The sequence below is a fragment of the Psittacula echo genome (genome assembly GCF_963264785.1).
Source record: "Psittacula echo genome assembly, chromosome: 1".
Classification (NCBI taxonomy): domain Eukaryota; kingdom Metazoa; phylum Chordata; class Aves; order Psittaciformes; family Psittacidae; genus Psittacula; species Psittacula echo.
The window spans coordinates 57,920,331-57,934,030 of NC_137735.1; the positions used below are offsets into that span (position 1 = coordinate 57,920,331).

Below are 13,700 nucleotides of genomic sequence, written 5' to 3' on the forward strand. Positions count from 1 at the left end.
CCGCCGAGAAGAAATGAGAACCGAGAATAGCATGTAAAATACCGTGCCGATACCCGCAGAGAGCCGCTTGCTGGTTTCCGAGCCAGTCCCGCCGGGACGGTTGGGGCAGAAAAGCACTCGCGTTTCTCCACTTCCCCCACCCCGGGGGGGGTCCCAGCTGCCCGCCGCTCTCCGCTGTCGCCCCCAGACCTCCCGCCCGCTGCCCAGCGAGGAGGGAGAAGACAAGAAGGAGGAAGGGGACATTTTTGGAAGCCCCTGTGACACTCACCCGTGTTAGGTGTTGACACGGTGCGGAAAAAAAAAGACGGGAACGGCGTTGGTTCTGAGCGGCGGGAAGGCCGGGCATTGAGGAGGGGGCACCGCCTCCCCCCGCCCCGAGCACAGAGGCTTTGACTGACCCCCTGGCAACAACACAGAGAGGAGAGCAAACAGAAAACGGGTTTAGAAAAATAACACACATACACCAAAAAAAAAGAAAAAAATAAAAGTAAAAAAAATTTAAAAGCACTCCCTTCCCCCCCCGGAAACAAACAAACAGAAAGGCAAAATATTATGGGGGGGAAATAAAAATTTAGGAAAACATATGAAAGAAAAAAAGTGGGGATGGGGTCTGCGCACCCTGAAAATGGGAACACGAAAAGAGACGACCTCGTTTTCGGATGAGGAAAGCATTTTCCCCATGGGAAGGAACAGGGCGCTGACCTCTCCCCCTCTTTTCTGCTCCTGTCCCCGGCTAATCGCGGTGTCGCCCCGGCCGCACAAAAGCGCTTAAGGAGAGCGCAAAGGCCGTGCACGGTGCAAGCTCGCCCCCCACCGCGGTGAATTGCCTCCCTGCCGTCCCCTTTGCTGCTCGCCAGCTTACGCGCCTGCGGAATTTCTTCACCGGGTGCCGCAGGAGCAGCCCCGCACCCCCCTGCAGCCCCTCCTTGCCCGCCCAGGGGTTGAGGGCCGCCGGGAGGGAGGGAGGGCCGAGAGCAATTCATCTTGATTTGTTTCAATCGTCCGGGGCGATGGCAAACTTATAATCCTGTATAATTTCAGGAACAAGCAGGTTGAGAATGAATGGGTCGATATTATTTAAAACAAAACACAGGAGAGCACGACCTTTCCCTTCAACGACGTGTTGCAGCACGAAGTCGCAGGAAACGCGGGGCTAACCTCTCACCTCCGCGCTCGGCTGGGCCGCCGTGATTTGGGCTGCTCTTTGTTTCTCTTCATGTCTGAAAGGGGGATTTGGAATAGAAATGCAACAGTACATGAAGGATCTCCCCGCTGAAGGGAGAGAAGGTGAGCGCTGGGGGCGGCAGAGGGGACAGATTATTCTGAACAGGAGCAGTTTGTTTGCAAACTGGCTTTTCTTTGCTTTTTTTTCTATTCTCTTCCCCACCCCCTCTTCTTTAATGTAATAAAAGCTTCCTTCACAGCGGGAGAAATTTATGCTCGAGATACAGCAACTTTGTGGCTGATAATTCCCGAGGCCAGCGGTGTCAAATAATCCATTTTCTCGGGGCTGCGTGGGGGAATAAAGGGGTTCAGCGGGTCCAAGCCCCGCGTTTCTCTATCATGCAGCGTTAGTGCCTGGGATCTATTTTTTACATGGAAACAAAAAATGCCGGCACTTATTTGTATTGCAATAAAAAGAACTGCCCTGTGTTTCTAGAGAGCGAGGTCCAGTGTCAGCGACCAGTCAATCACTGCGGAGCAGTTACCGCTGCGCAGCTTGTCTCAGTAAATAAAAATGCAGACAGAACTGTATGCCGTATATTTTACTCCCATGAAATAAAACACATTTCATTTCTTTTTTTTTTCATGTTTGCTGAAAAGTAAAACAATAATAATTGTACGAAATGTTATACACAGGGCATGTTTTACATTGCAATATCAGAAACATCATTGCATCCACCAGAGGTACTATTCTAAAACTGATATTCACACAATTTTTTTTGTTTTTAATAATTATATGTTAGAAACATACAGTGTCGCATTTAGTATATACATTCCCTTGCTCGCAAGCGAAAAAATTCTAATCGCTTCTGTGTAACATGCTTTATTTTAAAGCCTAACCTTTTAAAAACACTGTTGTGATATTACTAACAACTGCTTTTATAAAATTAATTTGACATTTCGATATATATACATCCTTTCAGTCATTTTTATGTTAACAATGCTAAACTTAAAAAATAACAAGCTTATAGTAACATTAAAATGTCATATCATATCCAGTCAAACATTTGTCCATATATATATATATATATGTCCTTGTAACTGTTGAAATACTCTTAGTGAAAGAAAGATCTCAGAATCTGTAGAAGGTCCTTTGAAAACAAAGGAACTGTCTTATTTCAGTGGTTTCCTCTTTTTCCCCCCCTTCTTTTTTTCTCTTTCCCTCTCTCTCTCTGTTTGATTTTTCCTCCTGTCTCTTTCTCTCTAGTGCCCATTACTTTCTAGCGTGATTCTCAGACTCTGCAGGAAGCGGGAGGGATTCCTAGGCAGTGTTTCCTACTTGGGTGCCTCACACGGGTCTCTCCACCGCGTACTGGCAAGCGCTCAGGTTGGAAGCAGGGTTCTGCACGCTGGCGTAGCCAAAACTGGAGTGCTGCTTGGCTTTAAGTCTCAGACTCGCCAAGCTCGAGTTGCATGTGTCCCTATAAACATACGGAGGTGTTGGAGGAGCATAAGGACAGGCTGGCGTCGGCACCGCAGAATTCAGGGAGGGATTGCTCAAGTTGTTCAAGTTATTCAGGCTGTTGAGGCTGGAGCCGGGGACCCCAGTGACTGCAGAGGGTACCATACTTGAAGACATACTCATGGAGGAAATGGAGTTTGGAGGGGAGAACATGCTCTGAGAAGACAGAGGGTTGACATTCATGGAGTTGAAGAAAGGAAAGCTTTTGGTGGAGAGGGAAGCGGAGGTCAGGCCTTTGGCTGCCCAGTTGTTGTACGAGTAGCCGGGGTACATGTCATCGTAGGGCTGCATCAGGCCGTTAAACTGTGGACCGAAGCCGTTTTTGCAAAGCTCGGCTTGCTGGTTCCTTTCTCTCTTTCTCCATTTGGCTCTGCGGTTCTTGAACCAAACCTTCGGAACGGGGAGGGAGAGGAAAGAAGGGAGGAAGATGCGAGACGCGAATTAGTCAGGAACCACTGCCGCAGCCTTTCGCAAGCTCTCGGCAACAGCCGAGCTTGTGTCTACGTACATGTATACATATATGCATGTGTACATACATGAAGATGTGTCTGTACACACATACACAGAGGCTTGCCACCTCCTCTGTGGAGCTCCTCGCTGGGCTGGGGAAGCGATATGCTGCCGGGCCCGCCGAGCACCCCCCGGGCCCGATGCTGCCGGGTCTCAGCAGAGTAAATTCGTGCCCCTTCCCCGAACCCCCCGGCACAATATGCGATGCTCTCATTCGAGCCACAGCGGCAAACGCTTCCCCATTCTATGTTTCTATCGTTACTGTCATGTTCTTCGTTTCTCTCTCTTTTTTGCTCCCCTCCTTCCTTGGCTTATTCTGCTCTAGAGCCATCCAGGGGAAATACAAAAGTGCAAAAATAAGGGCAAAATGCCCGGAAACCCGTGGAATTTTAAAGTGATGTTTCCTATTACGGGGAACGAGGGGGAAGCCAGCAACTAATAAATCCTCGCTTCAGTTTGTTAGAGCTACAAAGCTTCCAGAGCCGAAAACCACTCTCTAAACAAACTTGTTCGACTGCTCCTTGGCAAAAAGAAAAGGAAAACCCAAAGAGACCGAAATAAAACTCCAACCCCAAAAAATCGCCATTTAACAACGTGCTAAATGAGACCCAAGGGACCTTCCTCAGACAATGGGGACAACGTGTTCTTCCCAATCCACATCTGGGTGCCTGACCCGTCGGGCAGCCGGCAGCAGCAGCCTCACCCGTGTGTATTGGAGCCATCCCGGGGTGTTTGCAGGACCTCCCGCACTGGGCCGGGCAGGGGCCGCCCGGACACCACGGAGACGGGCCCCATCTGGCCGCTCCGCACCTCCCGAAACCAAAACCTCTCGCAAAAGCCGCACCGTGTCCGACACCGCTCCGTACCACGGCGCTGCCCCGGCCGGGCCCCGCTCCCGCTGCGGGGCTGCCTCGGCCCTGCACACCGTGGGCCCCGCTCACTCCGGCCTTGACTCGCATTGCATCGCTTTCTCTAAACTATCGTGGGGAAAGGATTTACGTGGGATTTCCAAAAATTGGGGGTTCGGCCCGCCTGGGGCTCTTTTTTGGAAGTCATCCCCCCCCCCCCCCCCCCCCCCCCCGTAGCGCGGCGTTTGCAAGCCAGCAGGATCCGGCCTTGGCAACTCTGCAGCGCCGTGATGGTCCCATAAATCTCAGAGGGGGTAAGGGAGGAGAGAGACGTCCGTCGAATTGTGAAACCAAAAGAAAGAGAAAATGCAAGGAAGGGCACGTCGGGAGTGCCTCGGAGAGAAGTAAAAGCCCTTGTGTATTTTACATCTTTTTCTCATTAGAGGCAGCGCAGGTTGCAGCCTGTTCCGAGTTCCTTTCTTGGCTAATGTTTTCATTAGCGTTTCGATCAAAAGGAGCAGGACGCATTGCGCGGCGAGGGCGAAACGTGCAGCAAACCATATTCCGGGGGTAGAGAGGGAGAAAGCGATCCCAATCTATCTCGCTTTGACAGAACTGTCCTGCTTTTGTGCAACGGCTCTGGAGTTTGCGTACAAATCGAAATCGAAAGCAGCTGCAGACACCGCAGCCCTCCTCCCCTTCCTCCCCGCCCCGACCCCCGCTGCTAGGAGCCGGCGTGTCGAGTCGCGACTTACCCTAACCCTCGCCTCGGTGAGGTTTGTCCAGACGGCTATCTCCTCCCGGGTGGACATGTCCGGGTAGCGATTCCGCTGGAAGGTGGCCTCCAGCTCCTGCAGCTGCTGGCTGGTGAAGTGGGTCCGCTGCCGCCGCTGCCTCTTCTTCTTGGAGGGATCCTCGGGCCCCGCATCCTCACTCTTGCTCTGCTGGCTTTTATCTTTCTCTGTAAGTGGGGAAACAAAAAAACAACAAGGCGGAAAACGGGGGCGCCTCAGCCTTCGAAGCCTCCTCTTTCTCTCTCCTCTCCCGCGGCCGGGGAAGGGTTCGTTCCCGGCTCGCCGGGCCTCGCAGCCTGTCCCCAGCGCGGCATGCCGGTGTAATGATTAACCGCGCCGGCCCCCCTCACCAGCGGCTCCTTCGAACCCGCGGGCGGCTCCTCCCTGGAAGCAGCCACCTCCGGGGAGCGGACGGAGCAGCCCCTCCGCCGGTGTACGCAGGTTTCTCACCTATTGATACACACGAATTTTTTGCCGGTCTGTATCTCCCATCTGCATACATGTAATCCGTATTATTTGCCTATCTGTAACAGTATTACTCGCCTGCCTGTATCGCGCTATTCATCTGCTTGCATCCTTCACTTTTCGCGCATTCTATCCACATTATTCCCCTACCTATACCCATATGATTTGTCCGACTGTATCCATAGTATTTCTCCGTCTACACCCATATGACTTGTCTGTCTATATTCATAGTACATCTCCGTCTATGCCCGTATTACTCGCTCATCAGTACCCGTATCACTCGCCCTCCGCTATAGACGCTATTCGCCCGTCTTTACACATGTCGTTATCTTCCCACACGCCAGCACCCAGACACCGCACGCGAAAAGAAACCCCACGAAGCGCGTTTCTGTCGAGTGCGGGGCGCTCCCGGTCAGAGGGGCGGCGGCTGTGCATAGCGGGCCGCGGGGCTATCGGCGGGGCGGGCCGAGCCGGGGCAGAGCAGCAGGTCTCCCGGGGGTCCCAGACGCTCGCCCTCTCTTACCTGCGGCCTCAGGGCTGGAGGTGTCGGAGATGGTGTGCACCTCCAGACGGTGCTTGGCGGACTCCAAGGAGGAGCGCGCCTGCCCCGGCGCCAGCGCCGTCGCCATGGCCAGCGCGGGCTGGTGGTGATGGCAAGATGATGAAGAGGAGGAGGAAGAGGAGGAAGGTGAGGAGGAGCACAGCTTATTCCCTGCTCCCAGGCGCTCCAGGCTTAACGTGTCCTTCATGCAGTTCATCGGCAAAAGGATGCCAAGCTCTACGTGCGCGCCTGGGGGGTCGGTAGGAGAAGGTGTGCGTGTGATTGTAGGTGTCGGTACGTGTACGACGGCCGGAGCGGCGCCCGACTCCGTGCGCGCGTAGCTGCCCAGCGGCTCCGGGGTGTCAGGGCTGCCGGGCGGGGGAGCCGCGGAGGGGCGGGCGGCGCTCGGCTAGCGCCCGGGCGGCACGGCAAGCCCAGGAGCCCCCCGCCGCCCAGGGGGGCGCGACGGCGGCGGTGGCGGCGACAGGCGAGCGGACGATTCCGGTCCTGCACGAGCCGTCACGGCGACACGGCTGCTCCCCAGCCGACCGGCGGCCCCCGGCCCGCCGCGGGGCTCGGCGGGGCTCGGCGGGACGCTGCGCTGCGCTGCCCGCGCATGGATCCGCGCCGCGCGCGGCCGGCCCCGCACCGCACCAGCTCAGTCGCTTCCCTCTTGGCCTGACATCTTAAACCGGCGGCGGCCTTCCCCGCGCCGCACGTCACCCGCCACGCCCCGCACCGCCTTCGGCCCGCCCCGCCGCGCCCCGCCCCTGCCCGCGCCCCGCCTCCCGCGCCCCTCCTAAGCCCAGCGTTATCCGCCCGGTTTGCCCCGGGGGTCGTACCCGCGTTCGCAGAGGCCGGCCCACGGGGCGACCCGTCGGGGCGGCTCCAGGCACGCCCGCTCCCTCCGCGCCCCGCCGCGCTGCCTTCCGCACCGGCGGAGCCGTCGGCACTGACAGAGGCGCTGCAACGAGGGGGATGGAAGTGGAGGACCCCTGGCCCGTATCCCTCGGTCCGGGAGGGTGGGAAACAAGCGGGCAGGGTCACAGCCGGAGGGACGGCGGGTCCGCCGCAACAGGAGCGGGATGGCCACTGCGAGGCACGGGAGGCGGCAGAAAGAGCAGCAGCCCCTCTGCGGGCACACCGAACAAGAGACTGCACGCTCGGCCTCCCTCTGCCCGCACCGGAGGCGGAGACAGAACACGGGGGGAATCTTCTCCATGCCACTGCCATTCCCCCTCATCCCTGAGGCCGGATTCCCCACAGCGACGGCCCGAGGGCTCTTTTCCTCACCGGTTTTACACGTTATCCGCAGGGATCGCTCCCTCCGCGAGGCGGGGACCGTCCTGGCCCTCAGAGCAGCCCCCGAACCCAAACCCGCGACCGAGAACGCATGTTACAGTTTGGCCAAGCCCTGCACCGGGCCGGGTTCCGGCACTCCAATCTCACCCATTAGACCTCCTTGAGCGACCACCTTCCGAGGCTTGGAGGGGCAGGATGTGACCCCTAGCCCCCGGGCAGCGACCCCCGGACAGAACCTGCAGAGGGACAAGCTGCGGGGTCCCGCTGGCTCCGCTTTTGCCTTGGGGCGAGACTGCTGCGGACCCGGGTCCGGCAGGAGGAGGGGGGAGCGGGTGTGGGGCGGGGACAGGTTGTCCTCCGGTGCCGGTCAGGGCGTCCCAGGGCAGAGCAGCCTGTCCCCGAGCCATGCCCCGGGGGGCCGCGGCCCTGCTCGGAGCGGGGAGCCCGCGGGAGCCCGGTGGAAAATGCAGTTTGTGTCTTTGTCTTCAGTCCCCCTACATCGAAAAGTTACTGAAAGGTTCCCCTTGCAGTGGCCCTCCATAGCCATAACCCAGCTTCCAAACTTTACTGTATCCCATTGCCCTCCTGCCCACCCCCGCAAGGGTCCTTCTTAGTCTCTGATGCTCGTCCGAGGAACGTATCACCCCCCGCAATCTCACTTATCACTAAATTATACATATTACTTTCGCAGCCTGTTAGTAAAGAAGGTTAAATTAATTTACATTCTGCTCATTATCTGGTGTTTAAATGACGTGTTTTTATCCCTGAGATTTGGCAAAGAATCTCTTTCCTCAGACCCCACAGCGTTTCGACGGAGACAATGCTCTTACATTTGTAGTGGATTTTAATCTGATAAGACTCTAATTTGCTTAAGTCTTTTAAATAGGGGGTTTAAAATGATTCTAGCCGTTTTCTTATTGAATTTCCTCTAATTCCCCCAAGATCATAAAGTATATGTGTAAAGTAAATATTTCCTCCCTTTGCACCGGCAGCAGATGACCTATAACTAAGTCAATATGAATCCAGCTCCATTCTGCACAATTTGTTTACCAATCATATCCCCGTTTCTTCTTAACCTCTCTCTACATCCGTGGTCCTGCACCCAGAAATCGGCCCTCGGCTCTCCCCTCACCCCTCTCCCTCCTCTTTTCCCCTCGAGGGGTCGGGACTACCCTGGCCTGGCCTGGCTGCGGGGGGCTCCTGGCGGGGCATGGCCTTTCTCCAGCCCCTCTCCGGGTTATCGGCCCGCAAAGCCCCGAGGAGGCGATACAATTGTTTTTCAACGCGGCAATGCAATCCTCCCGCAGATGAGCCCTTTCCCCCTCCTACTTTTCTACTATTTTCTTTTGCATTCGTTTATTTTCGTTAGTTTGGCTTCTGCCGCAGCGAATCCAAACGAAAAGTCCCTCTTGGCTGCGCGGGGCAGAGCGCTTTTTACGCCCTTGATGCCCTTGCAGGGCGCAGCGGCGGTGCCTCCTTGTCCTGGGCTACTCGGCGGGTCTCGGCCCCCCCAGGGAGGGGGATAGGGGGAGCAGGGACCCGCCACCGCGCCTCCCTCACGCACCTTCCCCAGCTCCAGCGGGCACAGGCCATCCGCCCGTTCCCGAGTCCCCAGAAGCGGGGAGCTGACGAGGCCCAGCCTCGCACCCGAAGGGAAGGGGTGCCGGTATTTCGTTTTGTGCCTTGGATTAAAACTCCCCCAGCCAGGGCAGGAGGGGAGCTACCATTCAGCATTAGTTGTCATGGTGACCATAAATCACGTAAATCCAAAAATACCCACCTATAATCTGAGATGAAGCTTTTATTTCCCGAGTGAAATAGTATTTTAAAAGCTGTCAGACAACCGAAAAACAACCTAATTGTAGTCAACCGAGTAATATATTAGCGGGAAAGGTTTCAATTAAAATGTCAAAAATGCTTTTCTGGAGTTTTTTCTCCTTTTTTTCTTTTTTCTTTTTTTTTTTTTTTTTTTTTCCTTCTGGAAGCTCCATCCCCTTCCAGGTTCTGGTCCTGGCCTCAAAGCCTCCCCGGCCGGCTCACCAGACAGGCTGATATCCCCCTAAAATAAACGATTTGGAGGGGTTTCTCTCCTTGTCTTTGCCTGATGTTGCAAGGCTGGCAGGGGGCACGCCCCGGTGTGCTGGAGGGCAATCTGCCGCACGAAAACTCGGGAACTGGGGCTGCTCCGCACCCCTCTCCCCCTTCTACGTCTCCTTTTTAATTTCTTTAATTAAAAAATAAAATCTTATTATGGCTTTTTTTTTTTTTTGGCTCCCCCCCCCGAGGGTGTCTTCGACCTCCGGCTGCCGCCGGCTGCCATGGATCCGCGGTGACGGCCCCGGTGCGGGAGGCAGGCAGGCCGAGAGCGGGGAGGGAGCTGGGCTGGGGTGCCGGGGGACGGCCAGACCTACGGTGGGTGTTTATTCTCTCACTTTTCCTTTATCTCCTTACGGGATCGTTGTTTCTAGGCGTAATGCTTTCCTAAATGGATAAATCGGTTCTCATGCGGAGTCTCTAGCTAGTCCTGTTGTCTTTTACCTTTGGCTTGTTGTCTTTCGCCTATCTCGGATTACCGGGTATTCTCCTCGATGAAGAGCCATTAATTACCCATTCAGTCAATATTAGGAAGACTACAGAGCTTTTTACATGGGATTAAGAAGACATCAGGTTGTTCCGTTAGTATATTCCTCCTCACGAATAAGCTTTCGTTATACATTTAGTTTTCCCTGGGGTGAGGCTAACAACCGCTGCATATATTATTCTCAGACGACGGGGCGAGGGGGGAGGACGACGACACAAAATTACATATCCGAAGCGCAATAAATAACTTTCAATTAGCGCTCGGCGTTAGCTGCAGGAAGGTGTGCGCAACTTCCCCGCCGCTGCGCAAGGCAGCGCACAGGCGGAGTGACCCGGTTCCACCGCGCCGGTCACAGCTCCGGCAACAGATTTGGCCACGTCCGGCGGCGGGGAGGGGGGTGCTGCTCGGCACCGGCTCCGCCTCGTCTTCTCCCCCCCGCCCGCAACCCTCAGCAGGGGCGTAAACTGCGCGCCCATCATCTAGTCCCAGGGCCAGAAAAGGCACCACAGAGCTTTGCTGTGCCCGCTGCTCTGGCTGCACCTGACCTGGGCGGAAAACTGAACCGGCTCTGGGGTTTTGGTTTTGCTTTGAAAAACGGATGTCAGGTTACGGAATATTCAATCCAAAGAATATATATATATAAATAAAAGGTTGAAACAATCAATTTGTGATGCTGACTGGTGATACAAGGGGGTTGTAATTTCAACGTTCCATGTTGGAGGCTGCTGTTTCAGCAGTACCCAGATTATCGATTACAGGAAAGGATTCCTTAAGTAGAATTGGCAGAGCTCACAAATCGTACAGATTAAATATATATATGTGTATATATATGTACCCCCCAAATAGTTTACTCATCTTCCAGCTGCCGATAAAAATTATCCGAATGAACTCATCACAAACCCTTGCACGTGATGTGGGGCTGTCGAAGTGTGCGCTGAAGTTACCCTAATTTAGTGGGACTGGGCACCCAGCAGCAATGTTCCTGGGTCAACATGGATCCAGCCGGGCTGCTTTTCACAGTCCAAGCTGCAGTAATATTTTCATGCTTTCCCCATTTTCCTTTCCCTGCTGTGGCCAGAGACACGTTTCTGTTGGGATGTACCCCCCCCCCCCCCCATTCCCCCTCCCGCGGAGAACCAGCTTTGGGGGGTGTCCTGCTGAATTTCGTTTCCTCCTTGTGCAGGAGCATCGATTTGACCAAACATTCGCATTTTTTACTATCGTTACCAATGCGGCTAGTCAGCGATTATTCTCCCTGTGCCCACCGACGGTGCCTAACCCCGGAAATTCCCTGGCCGCCATCGGAATTTCCCGGCCCAACTGGTGCCAGGTGGGGTCCCGAGTCTCCCCGGACTTCCCAAGAGGTTCATCCCGCAGAGCAAGTGGTCCCCGGTGCCCAAATCCCCGATTAAAGCAGATCAAAGCCAAGCCCCAACAAAACCTGCCTGGACGGCGAGAAAACATCCGTGACTTCTCCGATTCGCAGAGAGTCGCCCGGGCAGCACAGGGCTCCTCAGGACTTGCCGTTGCCCCGTCGCACAGAGACACGGGCTGGGACTCACACAGGAATCATCCCCACACTACCAGGAATATATCCCCATATCTGCAAAGATACAGCCGCACCCGCGGCCCTCCACGCTTCCCATCCCTGTGAAAGGGAAGGACTTAATGGCCAGGTAACCCTAAGTTGCTTCTTCGGCTCAGACTTCTATTTTAATTAACGGCTTTAAACGCGTTTAGATCGCAGTTCCCCCCCTTTACCTCTGCAGCCCAACGGGTAAAGGACAGACCGGCTTATACGGTAACGAGGCAGGAAATTTTGGGTGTACTACAATAATCCGGGTTCATAATTGATGGTTAAGAAAATAACCATTTGTTTCTCGGCCGGGGAAGTGAAAGTTACCGTGTCAGGGAGCATATGTGGATATTACTTTTATAAATACTTAGTCGAATAAAGCTGACTTGGAAGGGCTCATAAATTTATCCTATCGGAAAGGTCCCCACTTTCCTATTAGATCGGGAGAAGGGCTTTGATTAAGACCACCTGTTCCTCGGCAGGAACGGCAAGGGAGGGCAGGGAGGCCTTGCTTATTCGCAAACCATGTATAAAGCAATGTCACCCTTCCTTTCCACGTTATTTAACACTGATTGCTGGCCGAGGGAAAAAGCGCCAGACCCTGGTAAAACCTATTTGTGCACAATCTAATATCGCATATGTTTCCGGGATTAAAAATTATCGGCTCGTATTAACTTCGCATTTGGCATTACCCCGGATTTTGCCGGCTAACCTTTCACCTAAGCGTTTCTTCTTCTAAGGGGGTTTGATGTCTGGAGAGAAAACCCTGGCTAAAGTCTTCGGGGGAGGGTGGACTCGGAAAGGGGACGTGGCTCCTCCTGAAATCACTGGGTGTTATTTGAGAAACAGAGAGCTGTTTGGCCAAACAGGGTTAATACAGTATTCTTACAAGGAAGTGTTTAACCACGGGACCACGAATACGTGCATTATTAATTCACTCTAGTTTCCTGTATTATTAATTTAGGTTAATATATTTTATTTAAACAAAATTACGTTTATCTTGGATTAAACAGTCTCTCGAAGTACAGAGCGCTTGTTTTCTTCTTTGTAATGTGTTTGCATTGCTGTTTTGCTTTACCACCCCTCAGGCTCGCCTATCAGACCCCCTGAAGCGAGCAGGGGGAGAGGAGTCAGGAGCTCGCCCTGCCTGCGGGCGGGGCGCTGCGGGGGCCGCCTCTGAGGGGCAGGACCGGGCCGGTGTCTTGTTTACGGGCGGGGGGGACACAAAACATAGACAATATCAATAAATACGAGAGCGGCGCTGCGGGTGTCTGAAAGGTGCGCTGACAGCCGGGATGGTTTTGGCGACGGGTGGGGGGGATGGACGCGCTAGCGGCGGGTGTCAGCTCGCTCCTGCCCGCGCAACCCCCCCTTCGTCCCTTTCTCCGCGGCCGCGCATCATCAGGCGCAAATGGCGCCAGGGCGCAGAGCTGCACAGCCAGCGGGCAGCAGAGGGCGCCCTGGCGCCGCACAGGCGGGCCCGTCCCAGACCTCCAGCCCGCCGCCCCAGCAGCGCGGCCCGCGGAGGGGCGCGGAGAGGCCGCTGCTTACCATTGGCGCCAGGGGGCGGCCGCCCGAGGAGCTTGCTGCCGGCGGGCTCCTTGCAGCCCCCCGGCACCTCGCCGAGCTCCCCTTTTTTGGTGTCCGCCTCCTTGGAGAAAAGGCACTCGACGGCGGCGGGCTGCACCCCTGGGGACAGGGACACGGGGACACACAGGGGAGAGGTGGTCAGCGCCCGCTGCTGCGCACCCTTCCGCGCACGCGGCGCTGCTTCCCGGGGTCTGCTCCGCCCGGCTCTGCACCCGCGCAGCGCGCCGCAAGGTAGCGGGGCCGCTGTGCCTTAGCCTCGGCGAAGGAGGAGGTTTCTCTTACCTAGCTGAACACAGGCGGAGACAAGTTTGCGGCAGTTGGACTCCATTACCCGTTATCTGCAAAAGATGAAGGCATCGGAGTTTTAAAACAATTACTTTGGGAGTGAAAAATCAATGCGAAAAAGAAGCCCAGCCGCCGCGGGAGTCATGTCTCAAGGGTGCTGCAGGAACCCTAACTTTCTCCAGTGCTGTCTGCACCGTGAACCCCAACCTCGCCTCAGTGTCGGGTCCCACCCGAGTCACGCCACTGCATGGGCGCAACCTCCCATAGCTGTTCCCCATCCTGCCGGACCGCTCGGCCTCCCTCCGCTCCTCGTTATTTGAGGACGTGGAGGAGGGCCCGTAACGTTGTGGCTGTGCGCTGCTCTGGGAAACCCCGACCCCGGTCCCGGTCCCAGGGGTGCGGCGGTACCGGCCACACGGGCCCCTGCGCGGCGCAGCCGGAGATGCGCTGCGGCGGCTGCGCCAGCCGAGGCCCCGCTGCCCGGCTGTGGCTTCGCGCTCCCCGGCCGCCGCCGGCGCCACC

At 55.7% G+C, this 13,700-nt stretch overlaps 1 protein-coding gene across 4 annotated transcripts; it reads right to left on the minus strand.

Annotated features, from left to right (window-relative positions):
* Positions 1-2,512: 2,512 nt before the first annotated feature.
* PITX2 (paired like homeodomain 2) lies at positions 2,513-13,221 on the minus strand (the record flags this gene model as incomplete). Of its 4 annotated transcripts, XM_080638956.1 has the most annotated exons (5): positions 2,513-3,076; positions 4,800-5,005; positions 5,827-6,093; positions 12,855-12,992; positions 13,176-13,221. In XM_080638956.1, the coding sequence occupies 5 exons, from the start codon at positions 13,219-13,221 to the stop codon at positions 2,513-2,515; spliced, it is 1,221 nt and encodes a 406-aa protein (XP_080495082.1). The 4 variants fall into 4 exon arrangements, with proteins under 4 accessions (XP_080495082.1, XP_080495083.1, XP_080495084.1 ...); XM_080638957.1 differs by lacking the exon at positions 12,855-12,992; XM_080638958.1 differs by lacking the exon at positions 5,827-6,093.
* Positions 13,222-13,700: the final 479 nt, after the last annotated feature.